General features: G+C 35.7%; 1 protein-coding gene across 2 annotated transcripts in view; it reads left to right on the top strand.

Moving 5' to 3' along the window:
• The window catches only part of LOC107675606 (metallophosphoesterase MPPED2), a 56,421-nt gene extending 41,671 nt beyond the window's left edge, over nucleotides 1-14,750 (top strand). For both annotated transcript variants that reach the window (XM_016470009.1, XM_016470010.1), the window contains exons 5-7: nucleotides 10,826-10,941; nucleotides 12,084-12,197; nucleotides 14,342-14,750. In XM_016470009.1, the coding sequence (XP_016325495.1) occupies nucleotides 10,826-10,941; nucleotides 12,084-12,197; nucleotides 14,342-14,460 (349 nt within the window). In that variant the 3' untranslated portion in view covers nucleotides 14,461-14,750. The remainder of the gene's footprint in view (nucleotides 1-10,825; nucleotides 10,942-12,083; nucleotides 12,198-14,341) is intronic.
• The last annotated feature ends 1,062 nt before the right edge of the window (nucleotides 14,751-15,812 follow it).

Here is a 15,812-nt window from a genome sequence, read left to right as displayed (position 1 = left end):
TATATATATATATATGATACAGCATCTTTTCTGTATGATTTCTAATCTTCCTAAAATATTATATTATAATATGATATAGAGAGAGAAAGAGAGAGATTCCTCACTGTGTGGGAAAAAAAGTGTTGTTTTAATTTTTGAAATATTTATGCTTTGTGTTGTTCCTTCTACTCTTGTTCATATCCACGAGACTCAGAGGGAAAAAAATAACAACTGCCCATTTATATGACATCCTGTCCATTGTAAGTGCCTATTCTCTCTGACCCTGGCAACACCCAATACAGAAAGGTTAAGACAATAGCCTTTATCACTCTGGCTCGCTTTCTCACTCACATGGGCATTTATTCACTTACCCCCTTTTCCTGTTGACTACTAAAACCTTTGCCCTAGACTCCTTACAAGCGATATAAGGTGCACGGCTCAGTGAATTGTAGTGTCGCCCACCCTCCTCTCAGACTGCAGCTGATTCTAATCTCTCCCCTCCCAGCAGCCACTTCTTCTGGCAGACTGAATGGAGATCTGTGTGAATAGTGCTGCCTTCCTTCAAGTTTCTACTTAAGAGTTCAGGAGTGATTTTGGTCAGAAAAAAATAGCAATTTTGTATTTCTTTCTCTTTTTCACTTCCTGCTAAAGACAGGAAGCTTTTAGCTCTAGCTTTTAGTGGTAGTGCTAATACAACAGAATGAAGAGTGAAAGATGCACATTAGGCATTTAATTGATGCTTTATCTGTTGGTGTGTTCAAGTCATGTTAGAATGAGTGCACATCAACATCGCTGTGAAGATGTAGTCTTTCTTTTAGCGAATGTTTCCAAAGAGGATGCTTGTCAATTAAAGAATCACAGCGGAAGCAGATTGTTATTGATCACAATAAGTAGTTGTGTTGACCATTTAGTCTGTGTGCATTCTTTGTACAGTTGATAAAGAGTAGTGATAAAGCGTGCCATGAAAACATGACTCGTTTAGCTGGTTTATTATGAGACTGACTTGTGCAACCAAACTACGTTTCCCATCATTCCCTGTGATAGCATACGAATGAAAAAGTACTTAGATATGACATCAGTTACACAGCTATGCACATCCTTCATCCAGTGAGTCTGTTTTACTCCGAACAAAATAATAATTATGACCAATATGTTTCTGCCATGAATTCCCTTAATTGCCCAAGTCTAGAGTTTTACAGTTTTCCTCTGGTATTATACAAACTCATGCATATATGACTACAGACAACACAGTATAAATAGATAATAATTAGAGGATTTCAAATCATAATGCATTGAAAATGGTATGTTAGATAGCACTTTGGTGCTAAAAATTCTGCATAAATTTTAGCCAAATATTTCCTACAGTCCTTTGCATGCAATGGTTTCCAATGGCAGAATTTTTGCATTAAAAAAATATATATATATTAAATATTAATATTTACACTACAATTTAAAGGTTTGTGGTCTGTAAGGTGTTTGTTTTTGAAAAATATTTCTGATGCTCAAGATTGCATTTATGTGATCAAAAATACAGTAAAAACGGTAGATAATCGGTTTTACCGATATTTTTCCCGATATTTAAGCATTTTCCTTTATCTGATATACTATATAATTAGAATACTAATCTTTTTGTTTTTAAGATGACTAAAAGATGACTGAAAATGTTATAAATAAATCTGTCTATATCGGTATCGATTATAAAAACTCAAAATTGGCCAATCTCTCTGTAATATATTCATGTGATGGTATGTTGTGAAAACCATGATACAATTTTTTACAGGATTTTTGATAAATAAAAATAGTAACTTTTGTAAATGTCTTTACTGTTGCTTTTGATCAATTCAGTGTGTTCTTGCTGAATCAAAGTATTCATTTCTTTAAAAAATACACTGAAACTTTTGAATGCTAGTGTATGTACGTCTTTTTAGCAACTAATAGAAGGAAGCAAATTGGAATTCAGTTGCTCTGTTTGTCTCTCTCTTCGAGTTTAAATACACTTTCTAAGCATTATAAATAACACTACATTTCTATTATAAATGCAGTTGCAGTTAAGCTAGTAGAACAAACATGGTCTCTTTTGTCTTTTCTCTCTTGTTCTGTCAGTCTCTGAGCCCTCTGAACTTCCTCAGAAAAATATATTTCTGTTTTTCAGCGGCGTAGGTTTGTTCGCCTCTCGTTGTGGATTTCTGAATCCGCTCCGAACAGTAACTCACGTCGGTATGGTGAAGGAGGTAGAGTACACAAGCTCAGGTCGATAAAGGGAAGCAGATGCCAAAATGCTAATTGGTACAGCCTGTGAGCCGCTCTCTTTCTCATCTTCCTCTGTAATCTTTTTTCATCTGCCTCTTTTTGATCTTTGGCTTACAGTAGGAGAATGAAAATAGGGATTTCTATTGGGCTCTTTCCAAAGTCTTCCCAAAACATTTCCATGATTGGAACAATACATTCAGCCCATAGGAATGAGCAGGAGACCTTTACCTGCTTCTGAAGATTTATGTTCACCTCAAATTCAATTTCTTCATTAAAACATCAAGATTTTATATCCGAGCGTGATCCTTTTGGGTGGGTTCCGGTGTTTCACATCTTTATTATATATAAATAATATATAACTCTTTTCTCTTTGAAGGTCAAGTGAATGTTTTTCTTCTAAATATTTGAAACAGGTACATTTCTGTGAAATGCATCACACATAAGCTTCACTCTGGAGAGAATCAGACAGTAGTTACTCTTACTTTCATGCTGTTGATTTAACATCTACAGTCTATAAAATGTTATGGCCTCAGGTTGCAAGTATCAACTCTGCAACCATTGAAACACCAATGTGCTACTGACCCATACAACATTTAACATAGTAACCGTAGTTTCCATACCGTAGCTCTGATAGCACACATACACAGAACAGGCGTCTGTTAGATGTGCGCGTGATGGAAAATATGTTGGGAAAATATTTGCAATGTCTCTTAAAACATTCCCTGTTGAATGTTAAAACAACATTCAGGAAATGTTTTTGTGACATTTATAAATTTAAATGTAAGTGAATTAGGGTTGCATGGTATACTAGTACAGTAAAAGGTACCAAATGTTTATTAGATTTATTACATTTCTTTATTTCAGAATTTATGTACAGGTTAGAGTACATTATATTATATTATATTATATATAAAATGTGTTTATTAAATTATTTTTCAAAAGTTTGTGTAAGATTTCTATTGTTCGTTAGATAAGTATTTTATGCTTACAAAGGCTGCATTTTTTAATTAAAAAATACAGTAAAAACCATAATATTGTAAAATAATTTTACAATTTAAAATAACAGTTTTCTATTTCTCTGTTTCTATTTTTTTATAATATATTTTAAAATGTAATTTATTCCTGCGATACAAAGCTGAATTTTCAGCATCATTACTCCAGTCTTCAGTGTCACATGATCCTTCGGAAATCATCCTAATGTGCTGATTTGCTGCTCAAGAAACATTTCATATTATTATCAATGTTGAAAACAGTTGTTCTACTCCATATTTATGTGAAAACCATGACACATGTTTTTTCAGGATTTTTTGATAAATAACAAGTTTAAAAGAATACATTCATTTGAAACAGTAATTTTTTTTTTTGGACAGTCCTATTTAGCAATCAATGCTTTTCCGGTCATGTGTTATTTAACAGACATCATGGGACGTGGTACATTTTTGTAAAAGAAGCGTGACACTTGACCCCAGATTGCTCCAGGGTGTTTGTCCTTGTATTATAAGTATACTGTAAGTTGCTCAGCTAAAATTTTCACATAGTAAACTACCCATGACCAACATCAAGTTTGTAAGAACCTCCAGATCTCCACCCTGCTAACCTAAATGTTAATTTTTAATATATGTTTTAGATATGTAGCCTTATGCAAACCATTTATAAATGTGAAACTATATATAAATATAAATAATATTTTTTTTCCATTTTAAATGGTCTGGCAGTGTGACACATTTTAGTACAAATATTCAATGTTATCTCTCACTATCAGGTCCTACAACCTGCACAAATGTACAATCATTTTATTATGATTTTTTTTTTTTTCAGTTATTTAAATTAACTTGTCACTGAGCAACTGTTTTATAGCTTTAAAGCAAGCAATTGTTCTTAAAAATTGCCCGTCTAAAAATCTGGCTTTTATTTTTATTTATTTATTTAAACTTTTTTTGTATCATATTTAGACATATGCAATATCAGAAGATGCTGTTTTAATTTCAATGTTAACAAAATAGTTGTTTATAGTTGTGATTTATGTTTAGGGTTTATTGTTTAGTGTCCCGCTCTCTCCCTGAGGACGACACCATCTTATTGCCCCACGGTTAAGCATCTATCCCTCTTCACTCCTGTTGTCCTCCAGGACCCCTTTAAACTCGGTCGTTCCCTCGCCCTCTGCCCACGTCCATCCATTACAGTCCAGCACAGGTCATTATCAGCGTCCCAAACAGAGACAAACCCCCCTATTACCGGCTCACGTCTCCACCCCTAAGTTAACCTGCGAGTGGCCTTGAGCCGAGAGGTCATTTATCAGGGGTCGGTGCGTTGGGTATCATTACAGCGGGACTCTGGGTGCTTGATAAACTGGAGATGAGCGCTTTGAAACTGGGCATTACACGTGTGTGGGGATAGATAAATATACTGTCCTGTGGCAGTCGGGTCGACCCCCCTCGGGACAAATAAAACCCCTATTAACATCCAACCCTTCATTGTGTTTGACAGGCGAATCAATTAGGCGGGTGTTGAGGTGACCTGTGTGCTGCAGTGACAGTGAGGTGAGGGAGCAGATGAATGGAGCGGTCACTGGAACTCTCTCTGGGGACTGCAGTGCGCTGCTCTGTGCTGGATCACTGTCACATGATGAGCCGTCTTACACTTCCTCACACTTCCTGCAGCTTTCAGTGCTTGCACAGTTTTCCTTCCTTCCCTGCTTCCTTCCTTTTTTCCTTCCTTCCTCTTCCTCTTTTCCCTCTGCTGCTTCATTGATGTCATACTGCCTTTTGTGATTTCTGTTCCTTCCTTCCTTCCTTTTTCTTTCTCTTTTCTGTTATTTCTTCCTTGCTTTTGGTTTTATATCCCATGTTCATCCTTTCTTTCCCTCCTTTTCTTTCTTAATTTACTGCACCAGTAACCCTGCACCTTCTTTCTTTCTTTTCTTGTATTTCTTTTGTACTTCTCTGTTATACTCTCTTGCACTTTTCTGTTTTCCTTCCTTTTTCCACCTCTTTCTTTCTATATTTCCTTTCTTCCTACCAGGATTCCATCTTGTTTTTCCTCTTTCTTTTCTTCCTTCCTTCCTTCCATGCTTCCCTGCTTCCTTTTTTCTTCCCTTTCTTCTTCTTCTTTTCCCTCTGCTTCTTTGTTGATTCCGTACCTTCCACCATTCATCACCTTTCTTGTCCTTCTTCCATCCTTTTATTTCTTTCTTTCTTCATTTTCTGTTTTTTCTTTCTTCCTCTTCCATCCTTCGTTTTTTCTGTTCTGCTCTTTCATTCATTCCACTATCACTGCCACATTTTTCCACCTTCTCTTAACTTTCCTTCCTTTCTTTGATTCTTCCATACTTTTCCTCCTTTCTCTCTTTCCTTCTTTTCTTCCACCTCTTTCTTCATTTTTCTTCCTTCCTACCTTCATTTCATCATTAATTTTATTCTTTGTCTTGTTCTTATTCTCTCATTCAGTTCTCTCTTCCTTCCTTCCTTCCTTCCTTCCTTCTCCCCATTTTCTCCCTTTCTTGTCCTCCTTCATCCTTTCTTTCTTTCTTTCTTTCCTGTCACCTTTTATATCTTCCTCCCTCCCTTCCTTTATTAGTTTCTTCATTTCTTTCCTTCCTTTGTCCCTTACTATTTTCTTTTCTTTTTTCTCTTCATCCATCCATCCCTCCTTACTTTATATACTTCCTTCCTTTCTACTATCCTTCCTTTCTTCCTATCTTCCTTCTTTTTTTGTTTTCCTTCTTGTGTACATTCTTCCTCCTCCCTTGTTGTACTTTTCCTCTTTATTCCTTTATTTTTTTCTGTTCCTTCATTCATTCCTCCACTTTTCCTGCCACCTTTTTCACCTTCTCTTCTTTCCTTTCTGTCATTCTTCCTCTTTCCTTCCTTTCTTCAACCTTTTACTTCATGCTTTCACCCTTCCTTTCTTTTTTCCTTTCTTCCTACTTTCATTCATCATTAATCTCCCTCTTCCTCTCTCATTCATTTCTCCCTTGCTTCCTCCTTGCTTTAGTTCTCTCTTCCCTTTTGGTTTCTACCCATTATTTCTTTTGTCTACCTCGAATAGTTCTTCATCTCATTCTCTCTTTCGCACACATGCCTCTTCTTTCTCCCCCATCCACCACTACCACTATTCCCTTCTCGATGCTCTTCCATTGTAGAGCAGATTAAAGGTGTCTCAGATGTATATCACACTTAGGTTTCTGATCTTATCGCAACGCTTCACACGGCCGAACAAAAGCCACGTGAAGCTGCATGCATCGTGTGAACACACACTCCCACATTCACCTCCATGCCTATCTCTGAATACCATCAGATTCTCTTACCAGAGGAAGGCAGATTTCACCCCTGACCTGAACTCGACCCTTTCATAACATGCCGTAATCCATAACACGAACGACTCACCGTGCCCGCTCTCAGACCTGAGAATCAAAGCATTATGCCTGAAATTCATGGATGCACAGAGTTCAGCATTGACACAATGTCATTTAAACAGTGCTGTTTCTTAGGCCACGGCAGGGTCAGACCTCAAACCCTGGTGGACTTTTTAATAGTGTAACCGGTTCAAGCGCGAACTCGTGCTGAGTGTGGGTGGAGTGTTTGTGTTCATAAGCTCTATGGACTTTCCTTTGTAATGTTGGAGGAGGTAAACATTCTGGAAAACTGTGATTTTGCTCCGTGGTGCTGTGGCGTGGGTCAGAGGAGCGCTGTGTATTGAGAGTTTAGTGTTATCTCGCTCCCCCTCTCTCTCTCTGTTTGTTTTGTCTATTATATTCGCAGGCCTCTGACCTTTGCATTGCTCGGTGTGTAATGTCCTGCTGCCTGACAGCTGGAGCTAGTAATACTCCATCCGTTCCTCACACATGAACAGAGAGCGGTATATGAGGAGACAGAGAGGCTGTGTGTGATGATTGAACTCACTGGGGTTGACATAGAAGGCCATCTGAGGACAAACATTGATAAAATATGATGCATTAAATGACCTTCCTGCAGTGTTTTGATGCCAAATTGCTAACATTTATATTTGAAATAATGGTTAATTTTTGCAGGACACTGTCAATTTTAGTAAGACAGGATGTTATTCATACTGACAGTATTCACTTCTGTACGCTGTTGTGTAAACAGGGCAGTTTGAGAGTCACACCTGTTTCAGTAATATATTTCTTGTCAGTCTCTGTAACTCTGTAAATGCAGCCTATATTGCAAGTAATATCACATACTACAGGACAATTAGCGTAAATGTAATTATCCATTGAAGCTGGCACATAAATTTATTTTTGCACTACAAAATCATTGTATAGTACACTAACTATTCGTTGAACTCTGTACTGAAAATTGAAACTTTAAAAGTTTGAAATCATTATTAATGTGTCATAGTACTAATACTTATTCTGTAGAATAGTAGAATAAGAACTAATACTTATTCTATAGAAATAGGACTGTGCAGGTACAATAATTTATTCATTATTTTCTATTCTTTTCCTAACAATATTGTATGATTACTTCAGAAAAATCAATACAAAAAAATTAAACAAAAACACAAATAATATAAATAATGCTTGATTTTAAAACTATCATGTTAAAATTGTGTGTGTGTGTGTGTATACATATACATACATATATATATATTAGTGCTGGGCAACGATTAATTTTTAATCGCGATTAATCGCATGTTTGTCTGCATAATCACATTATGCACAAAATTCAATAATGCATTCAACAGTACTGTATTGTGCACTTTTTTCATTTAAAAGTACTGCTATATGAACAAAAGTGCAATAACATTTGTTTTGCAAACACTGTCAACATATTCTCCAGCGTCTCCTCGTCCCTCGTGTGTGTGCAACGTGATAAGTATGACATAAATACTTGATTGAATTTTATTTTATTTAATCCTGGACACATTATTTTACATCATAGGGATATGAAACTTTTCATTGTTAAAACATCTATCATTCCTGGTTTGTTCTGTTTTTTTTGTTGTTGTTGTTGTTTTTTGGATGTACTGGCATTATTAGATCTGAACATGATTTTCAAGTTCAAATCTTCAGGATATTTTGAGTACAATGAAAATATTATGTTAAATGAAATTGTTATCTTCGTCTGCATGAATCAAAACTGCGCACAAGTTTCTTCTGACATTGTGCAGATGGTGGATCTGCGAGAGGACCATCTAATCTGGTGCATCAGTGTAGCCGCATCACATCCCGTCCTCACATCTCCCGCTCAAAACACACACACACTCACACCTCTGTACAGTATAATAAGACCTATGTGCTTGGGTCCATAGAGGAAACAAGCTTTCCTTTATATGACCGGGATGTCATTAATCTTCATGGAGGTTTACAAATGCACTCGCATGGAAGGTGTATTTCATTGACGGGCCATTGTGCAGTCTGATCTTCCAGCATCCGTACCTTAACATTCCTACCATGTACTGCACGATATGAATGAACGTTGTGTTTTCTGGACAATATATTTATTTGAGAAGATTATTTGAAATATGCTCAGGTCATGAGATATAGGTTGGATTTACGCCACACTATCTTTGCTCCTCGCTGTGCTCATGTCTCATTCTTTTTCTCGTTTTTAAAAGACAATATTGCAGGAGTTTTTTCACGAAAGCTTCATTTTGTGCAGCGTCTGTGACAAATTGCTGCTGCGGCACAGAATGGCCTGGTTCGCTATGAGTTATGTCAAGTCAGAGCTGTTTAAGAGTTGTGCTTCCCCCAAGACACATTTCTGCTTATCCTCACCACAGGGATTAAATGCAATACAGCCTTGTCAGCTTAACATACTCATTTTCCTACACGTTTCTTGACAATTTTGTATAAATCTGTTCACTTTGTTGCAGAGTTCGGTTCCTTGTTAAAGAAAACAACACCTTAAGACCTCTGTAAATTCTCTCGCTTTTTTTCCCCATCTCTAATTTTTTTTCTTTCTGCAGATAGAGATTGAACGACTGCAGGAAGCGTTTTATATGTGTCAGGTCTCCCCTCCGCTCGACCGCTGTTCAATAATCATTCGTGGCTGTCGCTGTGGCGGCCTCTGACTGTAACAAACCTTATTGACGTTTCTGAGCCCTGATTTCCCCTCCTGGTCAAATTCAATACGAAAAACGCTGAAGTCCAAAATAGCACCTACAAGCTTCCTGCCTCTCTTTTTCTCTGTCGCGCTCTTGTAAAATTGTAAACCTGTTTGGAAACAAGTCACAATATTTTCTTATGCTGCTTATGAAAAACCTTGGATTAACATGAATTTACAGCAAACATCACAGGGGTGTTGTGATTTATATAAATAAAAAAACTAATATATACAATATATTTTCATAGATAGATCGATGGATAGATAGATAGAAATAAATTCTACATTATACATTTCCTTGTTTATGTTGTTTATGTGTGTGTATATATATATATGTGTGTGTGTGTGTGTGTGTGTTTATATATATATATATATATATATATATATATATATATATATATATATATATATATATATATATATATATATATATATATATATATATATATATATATATATATATATATATATATATATATATATATATATATATATATATATATATATATATATATATATATATATATATATATATATATATATATATATATATATATATATATATATATATATATATATATATATATATATATATATATATATATATATATATATATATATATATATATAAGAAATATCTATAAAATACACAGTTGTTATTGTTTTTTATATAAATAAAATGTATATGTTAGAATTTAATTAGTAAAATATTTTCATTTAATATAGAAATATTTTTTATTTGCTTTATATAAATATGTTTTTTGTTTTTCAGTAAAATGTTTCTCACATTGCTCCACATTTCTTTGTTGCTATCACATGTGAATAACATGAAACTAGTACAGTACCTGCACAAATATATCTATTATGGTTAAAAAAGAAGAAGAAAAAAACTACAGCACAATCTCCATCAGTTTACCTGTATCCATAATCATACTGCCAGCCCAAATGTGTAGCGCTTTTGGCCTTTGCTAAAAGCTTTTCATCAGGAAACATGTCCTGCGCTGTCTGTAATTTTCTATAAAGAGTGCTAGACTTCTTGTTCTGGTGATTTTCACAGACAGTGATTAGTGTTTTTCACCAGACCTGGGACAAATGGACACTCAATTTATCATCACTATCAGACCCTCAGCTTGACACCAACATATAGATGTATAAATACACCCGCATACGAGCACGCTCTCATTTTTCACCTTATTTAATTTGGGCGTCGTACCTACATTAACCCCGTGGCTTTATTTGAGCTATCAATCTATAGCAGTCATGGGAGAGGGGGCTGTTTGCTCTCTGCGGCTGCATCTCCCAGAGCATTTGCATTTATTATGGCAGCCTGCAGTGAAGTCCTTCTCATTTCACACTTTGAAGCTTCCTCCAGGGATGGATGGAGGAAAGAAGATCACTTTGACTGGTTGAGATTGTTTCTCCACATCTGCCGTCAGCTGTCATTTTAAACGGCGCGAGTATGTCTCTGTCCCACCGCGTGGACGGATGCCTGTGTGGTGCTTATGGATGTGTTTTTCTGTGTCTCCCCACAGGACGCCGTGGTTTAATGGCTGGGGTTTTAACCTGCCCAGGGGACAGTCCCTGCTCGATAAGTGGAACCTCATCCCAGAGGGCATTGATATTCTCATGACCCATGGGCCGCCCCTCGGTGAGTTCAATTAACCAATCCTAATGGAGTTCCATCCAATTATTCAAATGCTCGAGAATACATTAAATGGCTTTTGCATGAAGCCTGTTGTCATGCTTGTCAAGAAACCCGTCATACAAAGTTATAGGAGAAGGAAAGAGTGACATTTTTGGCATACATGAAGTAATATATATCTTCAGAGATTTCATTAAAACTAAAATTTAAACCATAAAAACACATTTTCATTACTTGAAATAAATGTTACCTGAAATAAAATAAAATATTAAAAAACATTTTATTTCTGTAGTATAAGTTGCTAAAATTAAAACTTTAATTTAAAACTATATCGACATATTTAAGAAAGCCAAAAAAAAAAATATTACAAAACCGTGCAACAAAATTGCCAAAACTTACACTAAGATCTATCCCCAGAGCAGGGTATTATTGTTAACTAAAACGAAATAAAAAACCATAACCATAAAAAAATACTTTAAATAAATTATACATTACTGTAAATGAAATAAAATATTTTAAAAATGTATTTTATTTCAGCTAGTTGCCAAAACAATGTTACCTTTTTTTAGTATAAATTGCAGAACTAAAATAACTAAAATTAAAACCTAATAAAAACTATATGGACATATTAAAAAAAAAAAAAAAAAAACCCTAATAAAAAATAAAATGAGCATGCAACAAAATTTTAACGACAAAATAACAAGTTTTTATTGTTAATTAAAACTAAAACTAAAAACATAACCATAAAAAAATCATTATTAAAACAAAATAAACATTACCTGAAATGAAATAAAATATTATTATTCACTAAGTTTAACTACAAAAATAACTAAAACTTAATAAAACATATTTAAAAGAAATCCAATAAAAAAAGTGACAAAACCACACAACAAAATTACTACAGTTTCACCTCAAAGGGAAAAAAAAAATTCCAAATATTAACAAAAACTATAATGGAATATCAATGCACCTTAGAGGGTTTTTTTTTTTATTACCGATTGTCTTGTTTTTGAAGCTTTAGGTTAAAAAGCGCTAATGATTGATGAGTCACAATCTGTTTTTTCTCTGAGATTAGAAACTGGTATTTATGGTGTGTGTGTGTGTGTGTGTCTGTGTCTGTGTCTGTGTCTGTGTGTCTGTGTGTGTAGGTTTTAGGGACTGGGTACCGAAGGAGCTGCAAAGAGTTGGGTGTGTTGAGCTGTTAAACACAGTCCAGAGGAGAGTCCGGCCCAAGCTCCACGTCTTCGGAGGAATTCATGAAGGTGAGTCACCACAAAGACAAACTGGCCCTTGCAAAAAAAATTAATGAGTCATTGTGCACCACAGTGATTTCCATAGTCGAAGGGTGTTTATTGACAAGGTATAAAAAGAGAGGCAACAGCAATGTGATAAAATACACCAAAGGTTCAATCATTAATCAATTTTATGAATTATAATCACAATAAAGACTACAAAAAAAGAGGCCAGAAATATTGCAGCATCACTTTGTGATACACTTTGTGTCCTGGTCCAGAGGTAGTCGAGGACACATAGTGATCGGATCTCAATGTAATGTAAACGCAATCCAGCCATCGTGTCTGCATTCGCAGGTCAACGTCACGCAAAACCCCGCCCCCTCTCTCCCGATCTGTCAGAAGAGAGAGGCCGTGGAGCACTAGGGAGACTTGTATAGTTATTTTCCTTTGTTAAATATCCCGCGACTGAAAATGATTTTCAAAAGAAAACCCACCACTTCGGGTCGACTTTGCCATCGTCTGCAGACTTATTTAAATATTGCGCGGGAAAAACCGATCCGATCAGTTATCCAGATAGAGAAGTCAGCTGATGTTGCCAAGTGTAAACGCCCCGTGGCCTGATTGACTGACGATCCGATCTGCTTGATCGGATCACGGTGATCACATGATAATGCCACGTGTAAACGCAGCCTTTGTGACAGAAATGGCTTGTTCTTTCCTTTAGAGATTTAGAGTCTCAGAACAGCATTAGCTGCATCAGCACAAACATAAACCCAATAAGCTGTCTAGGATATAAATATATATGGATATGGGTTGCATTTTAACACCAGATTTGGCTACAAGTTCAACCCAGTACTGAGGGAAGAGGGTTCAAAGAGATCTGCCTTTGGGTTCAACTTCAGACTCTGTTCACCAGATGTGCTGCATCCCCTCACTTCCTCCCTCCAGCTTTTGAGGCTTTTCATTATTATTATATTTTTAATTAAACATGTTTAAGACAGAGAAGGGTTTCTGAGCCCAGGGGCTAATTTGGACAAGTGCTCCACTTGAGGAAGGGCCTTGTATGGTTTATTGTGTTTACTCAATGTGTTTGTATGCACACACACAGTCAGTGGGCAAACTCATAACTCCCTTTTCTGTCAATACATGCACAGACTTGCTGCTGTGAGAATGTAAGAAATACTGCTGCTGCACATATAACATATGAAATAACCCCCATATATAACATACATGAAATCACCCTGTAGCAGGTCTATACAGGTGGAGCTGGGGGAGGTGGAGGGTTTCTGAAGCGCATGGCAAACTGCTACAGAAAGCACTAGCCAAATGTTAAGCAGCAAGCTCATTGGCTGCTGATACAAAACGAATGATGATGTAATTATATCAGATTGAGTTAGAACCTATATTGAGTTAGAAGCTGTGCCATCTAGAGTTTCATGGCAGAACTTTGTATTTTAGCAGTCTTTGTTAAAAAGTGTGGAATTAAAGAATGTTCAATAATAGAAAATACACTGCCGTTCATAGGTTTTGTGTCAGTAAGATATTTTTGGAAGAAATTAATACTTTCATTTAGAACAAATTAAAATGGATCAAAAGTGATGGTAAAGACATTAATAATTTTACAAAAGATTCCTTTTTGCAAATAAATGCTGATCTTTTGACTTTACTAATCAGAGATTCCTGAAAAACAAAACGTATCTTGGTTTCCACAAACTTATTAGCTGTTTTTTTACATTATTAATAAGAAGAAATGTTTCTTGAGCACTAAATCAGCATATTAGATTGATTTCTGAAGGATCATGTGACACTGAAGAATGGAGTAATAATGCTGAAAATTCAGCTTTGCATCACAGGAATAAACTACTTATTAAAATGTATTAAAATATTAAACAGTTAGTTTAAACTGTAATAAAGTGCCACAATAGTAGTGTTTTACTGTTCTTTTGATCCCATAAATGTAGTTTTGGTGAGTCTAAGAGACTAAAAATTCTTACCAACCCCAAACTTTGTGATCTTTTGTGCATCATTTAGTGGATTCTTTTGTCCAAAATGACTTCAAAGTGAGGAAAAACACCAGCAATTTGTATTCAACTAAAGAGAAGTCATATGGGTTTGAAACAGTTTCATTATTGGATTTGTTCTGTAACTCCTCCCTCTCTGGTTTCCTCTAGGTTACGGCATTATGACAGATGGGTACACGACATTCATCAATGCCTCTACCTGTACAGTGAGCTTTCAACCCACAAACCCTCCCATCGTGTTCGACCTCCCGAACCCCCCCAGCTCTTGAGACGCCCGTGAGCGTCGCCATATTCTCCTTATGTTTTCTAACAATACTTTGAAAGAAAAGATAGTTGAATGTTTCTTTTAAAATCGCCAGTCTTTTGCTAAAAGATTCAGTGGACGTTTCTGATGATGGACAGGGTCATGCAGGTCTCGCGTACAGAAGTGGTGAACAATCTTATGAAAAGATCTGATTAAATCTGTAAGATAATAAGCTTTGTGAATTTGTAAAATTGTCTCTTTTTTTGTCAATATTCGAAGTATGTTGGTACACTCTAAAAAATGCTGGGTTAAAAAGGGACAAACCCAGCTATTGGGTTGTTTTGACCCAGCGGTTGGGTTGTTTTGAGTCAAAACAACCCAATAGCTGGGTTTGTCCCTTTTTAACCCAGCATTTTTTAGAGAGTATGGGATGCCATTGTTCATTTTGTATATTCATTTTTCAGGATAATTAAGCTTTCTTTTAGCTGACAGGGATAATGCCTTAAACTAGCTTTAAGTTCCCCTGGCTGGAGCCCCTTCTTTCTGCTAGCGAAGAGAAAGTGTCATATTTATTGTTTTTTTATCCAAAACTAAGGGGATTTCTCTTTTTTTTTTTTGCATTCAAAGAACACTTTCTTCCAAGCGCAGGGAAGACATGGATGCATTTTAACTCATGTATTAACTATTCTGGAGCACCTCATTCTGCTTAGAAATTGGAAAATCTGAATATATCTATATGTATGTGTGTAAGCTGTAAAATCTCTAACTAAAATTGTGTTTGTTCCAAGCCTCTTGAAGAATATCATTTTGCCTGTAAGTGATGACTTAAAGTGCGTAAAGCGCACACATGCTCTTTTCTGTTTTCATGAAATGTTCCTCTGAAGCTCATTCAGTGTTGCCTACTTTACGGCGTATTGTTCCATACAATAAACGAGTACTTGAGTTGAAATTATTTTAATGTACAATCTCAAAGGTTGTGTTTTTTTCTTTGAACCTGCCGAAACCAGGTTTAGTTGTCCTTTGATATCTTGCATATGATAGATTTTGTTTTTCTCTTTTTTTGTAATTTTGCACTGTGTAAATGCAGTCTTGCTAGCACAAAAAAAAATGATAACAATAGTTGTTTCAACTCTTGCCACTGTAAATGCCTCTCAGCTTTTCTTTCAGTTACAGCCTCATTCCTGGGAAAGTTTAGATACATTTCTTCTTTTTTTTTCTTCAGGTTTCATTGTGATATATTTAGCTGCCTTTATATGCAAATAAAATTGCAAGATTTTTACTTCTAAACATTTTGTTTGGTTCATTCTCGCCTCTAGTCTAGCTTTGCACAGTCGAAGTCCGCAGGTTTTTATTGTTCACCTGACACCAAAGTTGTGG

This window comes from Sinocyclocheilus anshuiensis, unplaced genomic scaffold (assembly GCF_001515605.1).
Source record: "Sinocyclocheilus anshuiensis isolate Anshui unplaced genomic scaffold, SAMN03320099.WGS_v1.1 scaffold1804, whole genome shotgun sequence".
NCBI lineage: Eukaryota > Metazoa > Chordata > Actinopteri > Cypriniformes > Cyprinidae > Sinocyclocheilus > Sinocyclocheilus anshuiensis.
This window is presented reverse-complemented; position numbering and strand designations above follow the sequence as displayed.